The sequence below is a fragment of the Nicotiana tabacum genome, chromosome 23 (genome assembly GCF_000715075.1).
Source record: "Nicotiana tabacum cultivar K326 chromosome 23, ASM71507v2, whole genome shotgun sequence".
In the NCBI taxonomy this organism is placed as follows: domain Eukaryota; kingdom Viridiplantae; phylum Streptophyta; class Magnoliopsida; order Solanales; family Solanaceae; genus Nicotiana; species Nicotiana tabacum.
Window position 1 is genome coordinate 91952572 of NC_134102.1, and position 17957 is coordinate 91970528.

The following is a 17957-nucleotide window of genomic DNA, read 5'->3' on the forward strand; positions in this document are numbered from 1 at the left end:
TCTTATGATGGCACGGGGATAAGCATCCGGATGTGGGAAAAGTAATATTAGAGAATGCTCCACAAAATGATACTTTGACTTGCCCTATGATCCAAAAGGATTTATCAATGCTTGTGCAAAAAATATTAAAGGCTATAATTGGAGACTTGAATGGAGATTACTTTGGTATATTACTTGATGGTCCAAAGATATCTCACACAAAGAACAAATGGCTCTTGTTTTGCGTTATTTTGATAAGAATGGTAAAGTGGTAGATCGATTTGTTGGTCTTGTCCATATTAGTGATACATCGGCATGCTCATTGAAGGAAACAATCTACTCTTTGCTTTCAGAGCTCTCACTAAGTCCATCACAAATACGTGGACAAGGTTATGATGGAGTTGGTAGCATGAGAGGAGAGATAAATTGTCTCAAGACTTTGATTATGAAAGATAATCCATCGGTATGTTACATTCATTGCTGTGCTCATCAGTTACAATTAACACTTATAGTTATTGCTAAAAAGCATTTGGATATTAAAGATTTCTTTTGCCATGTTACTAACGTATTGAATGACGTTGGAGGATCTTTTAAGTGTAGAGATTTGTTTTGTCATCTTCAAGCTGAAAAGTTAGACCAATTACTTGAGTCTGGTGAAGTTCATACTGGACGGGGATTAAATCAAGAATGCGGGCTTCAAAGACCAGGTGATACTTATTGGGGATCACACTTTAAAAAATTAGATAATTTTATTGTTATTTTCTCATCTATTATTCGTGTGCTTGGAGTGATTAACAAAATCCTACAAAAGAGAGATCAATATATTGTTAATACAATAGAGTTTCTTAATATTACAAAGAAAAGATTGCAAGATATGAGGGAAATTGGATGGGAATCCTTGCTAGATGTAGTTTCCTCATTTTGTGATATGCATAATATCTTAATTCCCAAGATGGATGAATCCTATTTTCCAGGAAAGTCGAAGCGCAAGTTTTCTGGTGTTTGTTATTCACAATACTTGCATGTTGCTATGTCACGACCCGGAATCCCAACCTCGAGGTCGTGATGGCACCTAACATCCATTTACTAGGCAAGCTGACGTGAGATAGTTAAATAGCCAAAATTTTAACAGTTTAAACAAGGTGATGATAAATAACGAGAGATATGAACTCAATCTAACACAACACCAGCATAAGTCATGTAATAACATCTACTCTCAAAGATCCGGAGTCACGAGTACACGAGCTACTAGAAGTTCTACAAATAGAATTTGAAATAAATACAACTGTTTCGAATGAAATGAACAGTAAAAGAGGGGAGATGAAGGGGACTCCAAGGTCTGCGGACGTAAGCAGATCTACCTCAAGTCTCCATAAGCAATAATCCGAGTTGACGCACCTCACGCACCGCTGAGACCAATACCAAAATCTGCACAAGAAGTACAGAAGTGTAGTATGAGTACAACCGACCCAATGTACTATGTAAGTGTCGAGCCTAATCTTGACGAAGTAGTGACGAGGCTATGATAGGACACTCACGTAATTAAACATGTACAAACATAGATATATGTACAAAACAGCAACAAACAAAGATTTAACAATGTACAATTGGGAGGGGACATGCGAAAGGGGAAGAAGATACGATAACTACGACATGTATGACAACACAAGATAGCCAAATAAATCATCAACCAATGAGAACAGATAAACATACGGTATAAAGATGGCACAGGATAACCCTTCGTGCTTTTACTATCATCCTTACCATGAAGTGATGACATAAGTAAAATGAAATGGCACGCTAATACCCTTCGTGCTTTTACTCTCGATTTTCCCATGTATCAATGAATAATTGGGAAGAATGGCATGACATCACCCTTCGTGCTTTTACTCTCGATCTCACCATATAACAATGAATAAATAATATATATAGCACGACATCACCCTTCGTGCTTTAATTCTTTTTCTCACTATGTATTAATCAATAAATGAGATAATGAAATGGCACGGTATCACCCTTCGTTCTTTGACACTCTCCCATACCACGTAGTAAAGATAATATAAATTCGGGAGATAAATAGTGCCGAGAATGTGCTTTACGTCAAATAAAATTCCAAGATACCAAACCTCAACTTCCAAAATACTCAACCATTACTAATTAAGCAATAATTACGGAAGGAATGATCAAATAAGTAATAATCTAATCTAAGTATGGATATTATAATTAAAAGGCAACAATTCACAAGAAAACGAGTTACACCCGCATGCTTTATCCCATAACAACGCATAAATGCTCATCACCTCACATATACATTGTACCCACACGTTAATCACGTAGCAAATAGGCAAACAAGTCCTAATCTCTCAAGTTAAGGTTAACCATGACACTTACCTCGCTCCTCAATCAAATCAAAGCTCAACCGGGGCCTTTCCTCTAAAATCTGCCTCCAAACCAATCGAATCTAACCAAATATCGTTCAAACAATTCAAAATAAGCTTTAGATACTACCCATGAGTGAAAAAGATTCAATCTTTAATGATTTCAGAAAAAGTCAACCCCGGGATCACTTGGCCAAAACTCGAGATTCAGACTAAAACCCAATCACCCATTCACCCCGAGCCCGGTTCTGTAATTAGTTTCGAAATCTGACCTCAATTCGAGGTCTAAATCCCAAATTTATAAAAATCTTTAGTTCTACCCAAATCCCTAATTTCTATAATTTCTACCATAAAAATAATAGATTTGATGTTGAAAACTTATGAAATGTAATGGGTAATTAAAAAGAAATAGATTAAAGTCACTTACCAATGAATTTAGGAAGAAAATCTCTTGGGAAAATTGCCTCTGGGGTGTTTAAGGTTGAGAGTTTGAAAGAAATGAGCTAAATCCCGTTTTCCCCTCTCTTACCCAGCTGAACTTATCACAATTGCGACACATAGTTCGCAATTGTGATGATTGCAAAAGCGATCAACCCTTCGCAAATGCGACAATTTAATTCAAATGTGAACCAAGGCTGTCTGCAAATGCGAACAATACTTTGCAAAAGAGAAGCAGTACCAAGTCAACCAGTGGTCGCAATTACGAAGATATAGAGTCCGCAAATGCGAACTCTTCCCAACCCAGCCCATGCTCGCTAATGCGATTCATTGTTTGCAAAATCTAGGCTGGCATTTGCGAGCCAAACCTCGCAAATGCTAGATCTGCAGTCCAACACTTGAAACAAACATGCATAAGCTATTCTTCTAAGTCCAAAATCACTCCATAGCCTATCCGAAACTCACCCGAGCCCTCGGGGCTCCAAACCAAACATGCACACAAGTCCAAAAATATCATACAAACTCGCTCGCATGATCGAAACACCAAAATAACAACTAGAATTACGAATCGGACACCAAAACGAATGAAATTTTTAATGAAACTTAAGAACTTTTAATTTTTCAACCGGACGTCCGAATCATGTTAAATCAACTCCGTTTTGCATCAAATTTTGTAGACAAGTCATAAATACTGTAACAAACTTATACCAAGTTCCAGAACTAAAATTCGAACCCGGTAGCAACAAAGTCAACTTACGGTCAAACTTAGGAATTCTTTAAACATTTAGATTCCTAGTTTTCAACAAATTACGTTAATTCTAGCTAGGGACTTCCGAATTCGATTATGAGCATATGCCCAAGTCCCAAATCACGATACGGACCCACCAGGACCATCAAAATACTGATCCGGGTCTGTTTACACAAAATGTTGATCGTAGTCAACTCAATTGAGTTTTAAGGCACGATTTCACATTTTCATCAATTTTCTCATAAAAATCTTTCGAAAAAAGGACACAGACTGTGTACGCAAATCGAGAAAGGATAAATGGAGCTATACCAGGTCTCGGAACACAGAAATGAAGGGTAAAATTATAAATGACCTATCGGGTCATCACATTCTCCACCACTAAATCAAACGTGCGTTCTCGAACGGATATAGAAAAGTATCTACACCGTTGAAAAGGTGTGGATATCTACTCCGCATGTCTGACTTGGACTCCCATGTGGCTGTATTGATCGGCTAACCTCTCCACTGCACTCAAACTGAAAGATAACTCTTAGACCTCAACTGCCGGACCTGCCGGGCTAGAATAGCCACCAGCTCTTCCTCATAAGTCAAATCCTTGTCCAATTGGACTAAGCTGAAATCTAACACATGGGACAGATCGCCGTGGAACTTCCGGAGCATGGACACATGGAACACAGGATGGACTGCTAATAAACTAGGTGGCAATGCGAGCTTGTAGGCCACCTCACCCACCCTCTCAAGAATCTCAAAGGGTTTGATATACCTAGGGCTCAACTTCTTTCCGAACCTCATCACACCCTTCATGGGTGAAATCCAGAGCAATACCCTTTATCCAACCATGAATGCAACATCACAAACTCTACAATCGGCATAACTCTTTTGCCTGGACTGAGCGGTGCGAAGTCGATCCTGAATAATCTTGACCTTATCTAAGGCATCCTGTACCAAATCTATACCCAACAACCGAGCCTCCCCTGGGTCGAACCATCCAACTGGCGAACGACACCGCCTTTCGTATAATGCCTTATAGGGAGCCATCCGAATGCTCGACTGGTAGCTGTTGTTGTAGGCAAACTCTGCAAGCGGCAAGAACTAATCCAAAGAACCCCTGAAATCCATAACGCAGGCGCGAAGCATATCCTCCAATATTTGAACAGTGCGCTCGAACTGCACGTCCGTCTGGGGATGAAATGTTGTACTCAACTCCACCCGCGTGCCTAATTCACACTGTACGACCCTCCAGAAGTGCGAGGTGAACTGCGTACCTCGATCAGAAATGATAGACATGGGCACATCGTGAAGACGGACGATCTCGCGACTGTAAATCTTAGCCAATCGCTCTGAAGAATAGGTAACTGCCACATGAATGAAATGCACTGACTTGGTCAGTGTGTCCACAATAACTCAAAGTGGAACTTTTTCTGAGTCCGTGGGAGTCCAACAAAAAACTCCATAGTGATATGCTCCCACTTCCACTCAGGAATCTCTAACCTCTGAAGCAAACCACCAGGTCTTTGATGCTCGTACTTTATTGCTGAAAATTTAGACACCGAGCTACATATGCAACTATATCCTTCTTCATCCTACTCCACCAATAATGCTGCCGCAAGTCCTGATGCATCTTGGCGGTACCCGGATGAATAGAATACCAGGAACTGTGGACCTATTCAAGAATCAACTCACGAAGCCCATCCATATTGGGCACACAAATATGGCCCTGCATCCACAAAACCCCATCATCTCCAACAATAACCTGGTTGGCACTACCGTACTGCACAGTGTCCTTAAGGACAAGCAAATGGGGATCATCATACTGACGTTCTCTGATGCGCTCACACAAGGAAGACTGAGTAAATGTGCAAGCTAGAACCGACTAGGCTACGAAATATCTAACCTCACGAACTGATTGGCCAAAGCCTGAACACCTGCTACAAGCGGACTCTCACCCACTGGAATATACGCAAGGCTACCCATACTCATTGCCTTTTTATTCAAGGTATCGGCCACCACATTAGCCTTCCCGGGGTGATACAAAATGGTGATATCATAGTCTTTCAACAGCTCCAATCACCTCCTCTACCTCAAGTTGAGATCCTTTTGCTTGAACAAATACTGTAGACTCCGATGATCATTGAATACCTCGCACGACACGCCGTAAAGATAGTGCCTCCAAATCTTTGCCACATGAACAATGGCTACCAACTCCAATTCATGAACATGGTAATTCTTCTCCTGAACCTTCAACTGCCGCGACGCGTACGTAATCACCCTGCCGTCCTTCATCAATACCGCACCGAGGATAATACGAGATGTTTTGCAATATACCGAGTAGAATCCTGAACCTGTGGGCAACACGAACACTGGCGTCGTAGTCAAAATAGTCTTGAGCTTCTGAAAGCTCAACTCACACTCATCCGACCATCTGAACGGGGCAACCTTCTGGGTCAATCTAGTTAATGGGCTTGCTATGGATAAAAACCCCTCCATGAACCGGCAATAATAACCTGCTTAACCCAGAAAACTCCGGATTTCTGTAGCTAAAGTAGGTCTAGGCCAGTCCTGGACTGCCTCAATCTTCTTAGGATCCACCTTTATGCGCTCTGCAGATACAACATTCCCCAAAAAGGCAATTGATTCTAACCAAAACTCACAATTTGAAAACTTGGCATATAGCTGGCTATCTCTCAGAGTCTGAAGTATAATCCGAAGATACTGCTCATGCTCCCCTGGACTGCGGGAGTAAATCAAGATATCATCAATGAATACGATCACAAAAGAATCCAAATAGGGCTTTAACACCCAGTTCATCAAATCCATAAATGTTGCTGAGGCATTTGTCAACCCAAAGGACATCACTAGGAACTCATATTGCCCATACCGAGTCCGAAAAGTCATCTTAGGGACATCGGATTCCCCTAATCTTCAACTGATAGTAACCAGACATCAAATCAATCTTCAAAAATACTTTGGCACCCTGAAGCTGACCAAATAAGTCATCAATCCTTGGCAACAGATATTTATTCTTGATAGTGACATTGTTCAACTGCCGATAGTCTATACACATCCTCATCGACCCATCTTTCTTCTTCACGAACAACACGGGCGCACCCTAGGGCAAGACACTGGGTCTAATGAGGCCTTTGTCAAGCAAGTCTTGCAACTGATCCTTCAATTCCTTCAACTCTGGCGGGGCCATAGGTATGGTGGAATAGAAATGGGTTGAGTGCCCCGAGTCAAATCAATACAGAAGTCAATATACCTGTCGTGTAGCATCCCCGACAAATCTGCAAGAAACACCTCTGGAAACTCACGAATGACTAGTACTGAATCCATGGAAGGAACCTCCGCACTAGAATCACGGACATAAGCCAAATAAGCTAGATATCCTTTCTCGACCATACATCGAGCCTTCACATAAGAAATAACTCTACTGGTAGAGTAGCCAGGAGTCCTTCTCCACTCTAATCGAGGCAACCCGGCATGGCTAAGGTCACTGTCTTGGCGTGACAGTCCAATTTAGCATGATAAGGTGACATCTAATCCATGCCCAAGATAACATCGAAATCTACCATATCAAGAAGTAGAAGATCTACGCTAGTCTCAAGACTCTCAATAGTAATCACACACGAGCGATAGACACGATCTACCACAATAGAGTTTCCACAGGCGTGGACACATACACACGAGGCACAACCAGATATGAAGCAAAATAGGATGACACATAGGAATAAGTAGATCCCATATCAAATAGAACTGAAGCATCTCTATGGCAAACTGGAACAATACATATGATAACAACGTCAGATGACTCGACCTCATGGAACTTTGTCTCCTGGATGGTCCCCGCCACGTTCACTGGCAAAGTTATCTCTCCCTTAGTGGTTTCACATGCCATGTTGAAGTCGTTTAGTACTCGGGCCACGAGCACAACCTGATCCTGTAGGCCGAGTAGTTCTACAACCCTCGATTGGATGATGTTGGCTGAACTACCTTTATCAATTAAAACACGTTTAACTTGAGTCTTATTCATGTGTACAGATATTACCAGTGTGTCGTTATGGGGTTGCATGATCCCTTCAGTGTCCTCATTGTTGAAGGACAAGATTCCTTCTGGTATGTAATCCCGAGTTCGCTTCTTCCTTATGATCGACACCTTGGTGCGTTTCAACACTGGCCCTTGGGGAATATCGACCCCTCCGATAATCATGTGAATGACGTGTTGCGGTTCTTCTTTTTCATTTTGTCTGTTGGAATCTCTTTTCCTGAAGTGATTCTTGGCTCGATCACTTAAAAATTCCCGATCGCTGGCCCTTGCACCTACGGTCTTTAAGCCACTTCTGCGATCGCGCTTCTACGCACTTGAACCGCATCTGCGGCTGCACAGGTGCGTCCAAGCACCCGCACCTGTGATCCTCACGCCCAGCTCCCCTTCATGCTTCTGCGACTCCTCTGTTGCTTCTGCGATCATCGCACCTGCGTAAACCAGCCGCAGGTGCGATCACACCAGAACCAACAGCTTAGGAAAAATCCAAAAATTCAATAAAATGATCCGAACCTCGTCCAAAACTCACCAGAGCCCCTCAGGACCCCGTCCGAACATGCTAACAAGTTCCAGAACACCATACGGACCTACTCGAGGCCTCAGAACACACATAACGACATCAAAACGATGAATCACACCTCAAATCGAAATCTATGAACTTTGAACTTAAAACTTCCACAATCGATGCCGAAACCTATCAAATCACGTCCGATTGACCTCAAATTTTGCACACAAGTCACATATGACAAAACGAAGCTATTCCAATTCCCGGAATCACAATCCGAATCCGATATCAAAAAGTCCACTCCCGGTCAAACTTTCCATAAATCCAACTTTTGCCATTTCAAGTCAAATTCCACTACGGACCTCCAAATCACAATCCGGACGTGCTCCTAAGTCCAAAATCACCCAACGGACCTACCGGAACCATCAAAATTTCAATCCGAGGTCAAATGCTGAAAAGTCAAACTTGGTCAACTCTTTCAAATTTAAAGCTCCCTAGTTGAGAATCATTCTTCCAAATTAGTCCCGAATAACCTGAAAACCAAACCGACGATTCACACAAGTCAAAATACATTATACGAAGCTACTCAAGCCCGAAAACTACCGAGCGAAGTACAAATGCTCAAAACGACCGGTCGGGTCGTTACATCCCCCCCACTTAACCATACGTTCGTCCTCGAATATGCCCAAAGTTGTTCTCAAAGCCATCAACTGCCGTGTAACCTTACTCTGCACATATCCGGGGGTGATCCCACGTCACCCTATTCCTATATAGGTCTGATAACACAACATAACTGAGATTTCCTTAATTCAACTTAGCCCATAAGCCTTAGAATCCAATTTCCAACATCCGGAACTTTCTATAAGATCAGAATCTCGCATCAACACTCTGTATAAGTCTGAACAAGCTGTATCAAGCCATATCCATAACCCAAGATGTAATCACATGATATACCGCATAACTCAAATACTCATAGCAATGATTTCTAATCACAATAACTGTCCAAAACAACCCAATTCCGGTAATAAACCTCATGTCAAACCAAACCTCATCTTAAAACCGTCGTACACTGCCGGTGATGAAAGAAACATGCAGAACTCATAACCATTCATTAGATCAACCAGTTATGGAACTCTCTCTCATTCGACAAGAACTATAGCCAATTCTAAGCTGACTTTCGATATTATCCTTCCAAACATGCTGTAATCAAATCCGATAGTATCCATCCTAGGTCCAATGACCTCATCTCATCCAACACGACCACTCTAGTGACATGACACACCCATACAATCTAAAGCCACAACCTGTGCAATCCGTGCACCAATAAGCAACATTCCAAATGTACTCAATCATAAAAAAAAATGACTCAGACGAGAGAACTGTCCCGCAAGCTCAACAAGTACCACCACAACGCAATGCTAAGAACCTATCATACCTAGTATAACCAAGACACACGAATCTAACACAAAGGATCAAATCTTAACATAACTCCGCTGCAATGCGTGACCCCATCCAAGCACTGGTCCATATGAAATACCTCAGCCACCATGCTCAAAATCAATAACCACGCGAAATTCGACATCAAGTATCCAAAGTGCATTACCGTAACCACGAATAGAAATTAACACAATACCACAATCCGGAAAGAACATAGACAACGCGCAATCAATCACGCAATACCCAAATACTCATCTCGCTCAAATTTTGCTATAAAGCCCAAATAGAACCACACAGTGTATGCATATAACTCATGAATCACAACCCCTCGTAGCATAGAAGAGTAACTCACAAATCATTTTAGAACACGAATAAGCTCAACGACAACTGAATGGCACATCCCTCAAAAATAGCAGTATGAAGCCACCCAATCCGACTCGATGTAGAATACCCATCCTAGTTGGGCCTACCAATGGGCCCCCAAATCAACTCTGGTCACCCACCAATAGATAGATAACCCTCAGAAGGTCCACAATGAATGAATCATAACATATACTATTATCTGGCTAGCTTTGGCCACGACTTCACAGTCCGCAACCATGAAATAATCTGTTCCTGAGAACTCCAGTCTCCAACTCCATAGGACACACGAATCACCATATCTGATCCCAACTCCACCACCAGAATGTCTAACACATCTCTCATGCACAATTATCCCATGAGGAATACTTCTAAAATTCTTCTGTGCCACCTAACAAAATTTAAATATCAGCAGTCGATCAACCAGGAGAGTGCCGCAATACCAATGAAGTATCCATAAATCAAAACACATTGCCCCTTCTGCAATGTATACTCTCATCAGGCCATACCGATTAGTAATATCATTTACCTAGTCATCGAAAATCGTCCATGCTGCCTACGAATTTATGTCCTTCCCTTCAAAACTGAACTGTGATCTTGCATATGCAAATCTCTATCCCACACAATACACCGCGTCTACCATTCCATCCTGTGAAGAGTACAAGAATCTCATAATCAACTCTGAGTCACAAGCAGAATACATACCCGATTAGTCAGAAACCTTCCATTTGATCTCATCCTAGAGAAAATCCTAATACGCAACGTATTCCTCACGCCGGTAGGAAATATACTCCTCGAACCGTGGTAAAAACTATCGAGAACTATTCGAAACCCATTTGCACACAACCAAGCTATCAGAACCAAATCTCTCTAACTCAACCCAGCCACGCAGGTCGCCAAAACCCAAGAGCATTACCACGAAACACCTGTGGAGACTAGCCACATCATAAGTACCCAAAGAACCGATTATATCCATTACTGTACTAACCCAACCTACTACCAAGCTGTCCTATTTCTCCAAGTCCTTTCCAAATTGCCTTCAAATTGATACTTCTCCTTGCTAGAACACCACGATCCTTAACAAAAATTCACTACACAAGAGACCCTAGTATAAAACCACAACGCCCTAAGGCCCATAAGTCACTGACTTCTCTCTTAAGCACCCCAAAGCACCACAACCGCGACACCCACTCTAAAGAGACCTTATGTACCCCTAAAATTGTTTTCTTCACATTCTTGATATTGAAATGCATAATCCACAATGATATAAAAATGCCACAAGTCTCGAAACTGTCCAATGTAACTCTTAATTTCTAGCCATATACCAATCTTGAAAATTCCAAATCGCTACATATAATTCTTGAATCCATTAGAACCATTCTCGAGAGTCATCCACTCTGCTCAAATCTCAATTGCACCTCCCCAAACGGGCCAAACAACTGGTGCCCCATTGGTACGACGACACACAAAGGAGTAACCCCACCTTAACGTGACCAAGCGAATTCCTACTCCATGCATACTACATCTTTCACGACTAACCACTCAATCATTGCATAATTCCCATATACCCATAGAGTGTAATACAACCCGTATCCAGAAATTCTCTTACTCGAGTCATGCTCAATCTCAACCCCTGCAGTCATAGCTGATTCACCAGTATACCTCGAACCAAAACCAATATAACACATAATCGTGCAATAAACTTGTCGATAACAGACTCCCCCACTTGGCTCAAAGCCATAGATCAAAACACACAACTCACAATGCCCATACTCTATTACTGCCATAATACCGCAGTGAGATTCAACCAAATCCTTCCTGAGCTCCTGTAACACAAACCATCAAATACTTCACATTATCTGCAAATCTCGCATTCACCCTTGTAATAGTCAAGCCAACTTCCACAAGCGATATAAACTCAAATTGCAACATTTATCATTCACTGGTAAAAGAGAACTCTCTACAAAATATCATAAGGACCACACAACCTCAGGACACCTCGCAGGAGATAACCCACCTGCTCTGCCTCAAACTGACATCTCTCTATACCCTTCCACAGTCACGACTACTATGCAATCACTTAATCTTCTTGATTCAGAACTCATCAACAAGACATGAGAATCTACTTCATTCCACAACTAAACAACATGAGAGATCCCTCAACATACCCATAACTCGAGACCATACGCCAAATCAAGACAGAAATTAGACACCTCATAGTCCTTGCTACATCTCAAGTAAACTCTTCTCGTCACATTCGAACAATCTGAACACATCTCGCAGTCTCATCATACTCACCACATAGTCATCCAATCACAAATTCCACTAATAGGGACACCAATAGACTTATAAGTCCCAAAAGCACGTGCTCACACAATCGAAATCTCCGTGCTCAAGCTACCGTCAAAACCCGGCCTCAAGTCCTCCAGACTGTCCCATCATCATTTCATCAGTATGCCAAAACCACATCTCGCACCTCAACCATAGAATCACAAGCCACCGGCGCACAACCGATGCGACTGAGTACATAACTAAAATTAAGCAAATAACTCAATAGCAAAGAACGACCACTATGGGTCCCAATAAAACTAGCATATACCCTAAATATGATTTCTAGCATCAATTACAGTTCATGTACTCTAACACATAGAGTATAGTAAAAATATTTAGAGAAGATAACTACATAGTTCCATAGAATCAACTAAATCACAATTCACACGGTGCATGCCCACACGCCCGTTACCTAGCCTGTGTGTCACTTGAACATCCATCACATAACACGTAATTTGGGGTTTCATACCCTTAGGACCAAGTTTAGAAGTGTTACTTACCTCGAACAAGCGAAATCCAATACCGAGCAAGCCAAACGATGCTCCAAAATGACATCCTGCACGTACCTAGCTCTGAACGGCTCAATACTAGCCAAAAGCAACTCAAACACTTCATATAATCCTAAGGAAACAATTCCAAATGACAAAGGTCGAATTCGTGATCAAAAGACCAAAACCGGCCAAAAAGTCAAACCCGGGACCGTGCCTCGGAACCTGACAAAACTTATAAAATCCTATAACCCATTAATTTACGAGTCTAACAATACTAGTTTCATTCAATTTCGACTCCAAATCATTGTTCAAAACTCGAAAATTTGCTTTACAAAATGAAGATAGATTCGCGAAATATAACCAATACCGAGTGTAGAACACTTACCCCAATCCATGTGATGAAAATTGCTTCAAGAATCGCCTCAATCCTATCCCCAAATCTCAAAATATGATAAAATAACCAAAACCTCGATATATAGCTTCTGCCCAAGCATCATCGCATCTGCGACACACTTACCCGCTTCTACGGCGTCACTTTTGTGACAAACATTCTGCTTCTATGAAGAGGCATCGGAGAAATAGCCCTCGTACCTGCAGAAAAATATCTGTTCCTGCAATATCGCAGGTGCGATGCAAGGATCCGTATTTGCGCCAACTCCCGCTCCTGCGCTCAATATCTCGTACAAAAATCCGCTTCTGTGGTCTTCCTTACCCAACTCTCACCTCACTTCTATGATGGAGAGCTCGCATCTGAGAAGTCGTGTTACGACCCCAAATCCACTAGTCGTGATGGCACCTAATCCAACCCGCTAGGTAAGCCAACTAATAACTATCCAACTCCAATAATATTAACAAGACAATTAAACAAAAGGAATTAACTGAATCTTTATACATTTCTCAAAGACTGGTAGTACAAATCATGAACTTCTAAGAATAGAGTTTACAAAGCTGAAAGGAAGTAAAAACATCATCTCTTTGAAAAGTACATAAGTCGAGTTTTATAGATCTAAGGCTACCATGAACAAGAGGCAACTACAACCGGAACACATGTACATCTTTAATTCTAGCTCCCATTGAACACAACAACATCAACAGCCAACATCTGCATGCAAGGTGCAGAAGTGTAGTATGAGTACAACCGACCCCATATACTCAGTATGTAATAAATCTAACCTTAGGTTGAAAGTAGTGACGAGCTGTAACATAGGTCGGGTCCAACCCAACAACCAATAGCAGCTTATAACAATACAAGGCAAGTAAATAAAGAAGTATCTCAGAAATAAAATGCTCAGCTCGTTCACAGTTCCAGAAAAATAGGCATGATTTTCAAGTATCTCAGTGAAAACCCAAATCTTTTACCGAAATTTTCAAAAATATGAGTAAGTTTGAAAAGTGTGATTTTCCCAAAAAAAATCCTTTCAAAAATAATTAAGATGTTTCATTTTCAAATAGCATGAGGAATGTATATCTTTATGCCTACATGTCAAGATACATGTAAAATCATAAATGTCACCAATACCGAGTAGCAGAAGGAAATGCATCTCTATGCATGCAACTCAAGTACGCATGTCAAATGCAGTCATCTTAGTGATGAATTCATGTATTACTCCGTTAGTTTAAAAAGACAGTGTTGTGATTGTGAATTATCAAGAATACTATTTTGTTACGAGAATGTAATTAATTCAATTAAGGAAACCAAGGTTATGTCCCCATCAATGGAATATAATGCTATCGGTGTTAGTATGATATATTTCTAATGTAAGGTCTTTTGATATACAAATGGTTCCTAAATGACTACCCAATATTTCTCAATAATTAGGTAGTATTTTCTCTTTATGATTTTTTCAAATATAAAAGAGTTACAGTTAAGAACAACCAATATATGCCAAATAGAACCCACTTATTCTTAAGCGATTCATATAACCATGAAATTGAACTGTTAGTAGTAGGCTCCCCCACTTGGCTCAAAGTCATAGATTAAAACACTCGATAACTCACAATATCCATACTCTATTACTGCCTTAATACCGCATTCAGTTCAACAAAAATTATTCTCAGGCCCATGCAACACCAACCATAAAATACTCCAATCATCCGCTAATCTTGCATTCATTCTCTTGACAGTCAAGTCAACTTTTTCAACTAGATTCAAATTCAAATCTCAACACATATTACCCGCTGGTAGAAAATAAACTCTCCAATCAACATTATAAGAAACACACCTACTTAGCCTCAAATTGGCATCTTGTTATATCCTTGCACATCCACAATTACTACGCAATCACTTAATCTTCCTGAGTCCAAACTCATTAATAAGACATGAAAATTTAGGACACAATCAAGACAGCAAGAAACTATGTCACCAAGGGCATCTCCAAGAATTGACATAAACGGGACAGAGTCACCCGGAAACAACGTTCGCGTCGCAAAGAATTTCAAAACGTGTCATAATCCAGAACGACGACATTTGCCATAAAAATAAATAATTTTCAAAATGTTTTATAAGAAAACTATTATTCTACCTAGCAAGCTTTGTGGCATAATCCCACCAGACTCGGGGTAAGGCCAGGACTACGATCAACACAAACCAACATTCTCCCCTCTTGTTAAGAATATTTCTTTGAACATAAGACCGACAAGAGACAAAGAATGCTGGGGCACACTTGGAGCAATGACAGACCCGCTACTCTCTCATGAACCTTATATATCTTTCATTATCTAATTTATTCCCTCATATGACTAAGGACTAACTCAAAAATTCTTTACAGGTATTTTGAAACCAAGTTTCCAATATGATTGGAGCATATTGTAAATAGCAAACCATCTGCTCAACATAGCATAGCACCTTGTATATAGCGAGCTGCCGGCCCCGCCAACTGGAGCCATGTATAAAACAAATCTTCAGCTCAACCAATTGGAGCACCCTGTATAAATCGAGTTGTTGGCTTTGTCAGTAAAAGCCCTGTATATAGCAAACTATTCACTTCGCCAACTAAAGCACTTCGTACTGTGTTGCATTATCACTCCGCCACATCAAAGATTCCTAGTAGATAGTTGCTAATCTAATCGCCAACCTCGCCAATTGAAGGACGAACCGTCCAATCCCGCCATACTTTACGCCGATAGACACCCGCAATTTAGTTTTGTAGTCAAGAGTATCTCTTGGCTATGCTCCTTATATCTTTGTATTATCTTGAATGTTTTGACGTTTTGTTCATGCAACTTACAAGCATTTTAAATTTTCAAGTCAGAAACTCCCATCGTGCAGAGATACCTTACATTCAAGCCAACTACTCCCATCACGTGAACATACTCCCATTGTGCGAAGATATTTTATATTTCAAGTCAACTACACAAAAATAATATTTAGAACTACGAATCGGACACCAAAACGAATAAATTTTTAATGAAATTTAAGAACTTTTAATTTTTCAACGGATATCCGAAACACGTCAAATCAACTCCGTTTTGTACCAAATTTTGCAGACAAGTCATAAATACTGTAAAAAACTTATACCAAGTTTCGGAACCGAAATTCAAATCCGATAGCAACAAAGTCAACTTACGGTCAAACTTAGAAATTCTTTAAACTTTTAGATTTCTAGTTTTCAACAAATTGCGTTAATTCAAGCTAGGGACTTTCGAGTTCGATTTCGGGCATACACCCAAATCCCAAATTACGATATGGACTCATCAGGACCGTCAAAATACTGATCCGGGTTCGTTTACATAAAACTTTGACCGTAGTCAACTCAATTGAGTTTTAAGGCACGATTTCATATTTTTATCAATTTTCTCATAAAAACCTTCCAAAAAAGGACAGGGATTGCGCACGCAAATTGAGAAAGGCTAAATGGAGCTATACGAGGTCTCAAACTATAAAAATGAAGGATAAAACTATAAATAACCTATCGGGTCATCATATGTTGTCTTTTATGTTATGATTAATGTGCAACTTCAAGAACTTAATGACCATTTTGATGCAGTGAGTAGCGATTTGCTTCTCGGGATGGCTAGCTTGAATACTGCTAATTCTTTTACTAATTTTGACAAAGGTAAAATAATGACTTTAACAAAATATTATCCAAATGAGTTTGATGAGGTACAAATTCGGGATTTGAGCTATCAACTCGATACTTTCATAATTCATATGTGATATGGTAATCCAAAGTTCTCCAACTTGTAAGGAATTAATGATTGGCAAAATCATTAGATGAGGCAAATCTCGTGGAGACTTATTCCTATGTTTATTTACCTGTGAAGTTTACTCTGATTTTACCTGTTGCTACAGCAACCGTAGAGAGAGCATTCTCATCCATGAAGCATATAAAGAATGAAGAGCGGAATAGCATGGGTGACTAATATTTAAATGATTATTTAGTTTATTACATAGAGCATGATGCCTTTACCAATGTAAGTATTGATGCCATTATTGACCATTTTTAAAATATAAAAATTTGTCGAGAACAATTATAAATGGATGATATATATTTATGATATTAGTAATATTAATGAAGGTTTATTCTTTGCATCAAGTAGTTAGAGCTATTAGATTTTTTTTTTCCTTTGATCGATTTTTCTATAAGATGAATAGCCTGAACCGAAACTCAAGTTGATCAAATCGATTAGGTTGGCACCCGCAATCTCCAAATCCTGAATTCGCCTATGGTTAGGGTAGACAACATATCAGCTTTGAAATTTCTGATCCACCTCTGAATCCTTGTAAGCATACTACAGAGAAGATAAGTTCTGTTAACATAAAAGTATTTTAAATCCTCCTCAATGGAAAAATTAATAAAACTAATCTTCTAATAATAGGCTTCAATTTTTAATAGAACTCTCTGTGGAAGGTCCTCTTAAAATCATCTCTAAGTTTATCTATTTGTGGCAGAGTTCTAGACAACTTGCCCACCATTGTGAGCCCTGCACTTCTCTGCCAATAGGTCATCATCCCTTTTCAAAAACATCACTTTTGCTTTTCCATCCACGAATTCATAGGGCATGTGTTCTAAACGCAGACCTCTCTGTCTACCTCTATTCGTGAAACCATTCAAGGCAGTCAAGTAACTTAATTTATTGAGGAACTCATTAGTAGCGGGGTTTGAGAGCGGGACATACCCTTACTACTGATTGTAGATCGACAACTTACCAATGGGATTCATCGAGAAAAGCCACTTTGAAAGGTATAATTTTTGCCCTAGTTCGCAATTTTGGGGAGTGCATGAAGACGCATTCTATAATTGCATAA

At 40.2% G+C, this 17957-nt stretch overlaps 1 protein-coding gene across 1 annotated transcript; it reads left to right on the top strand.

The window, feature by feature from the left end:
* Positions 1-208: 208 nt before the first annotated feature.
* Positions 209-17071, top strand: LOC142177271 (uncharacterized). Its single transcript, XM_075245743.1, has 3 exons — positions 209-977; positions 16672-16764; positions 16923-17071. Exons 1-3 carry the CDS (start codon positions 209-211, stop codon positions 17069-17071), a joined length of 1011 nt encoding a protein of 336 aa, XP_075101844.1.
* Positions 17072-17957: the final 886 nt, after the last annotated feature.

What these genes read in the sequence shown, in the direction of transcription:
- LOC142177271 (XM_075245743.1), top strand. Translation starts at nt 209, where the DNA reads ATGGCTCTTGTTTTGCGTTATTTTGATAAGAATGGTAAAGTGGTAGAT. An exon ending in GTCGAAGCGCAAGTTTTCTG is followed by an intron (nt 978 to 16,671) that starts GTGTTTGTTATT and finishes TGCAACTTCAAG; the next exon opens with AACTTAATGACCATTTTGAT. An exon ending in TTTTACTAATTTTGACAAAG is followed by an intron (nt 16,765 to 16,922) that starts GTAAAATAATGA and finishes CAAAATCATTAG; the next exon opens with ATGAGGCAAATCTCGTGGAG.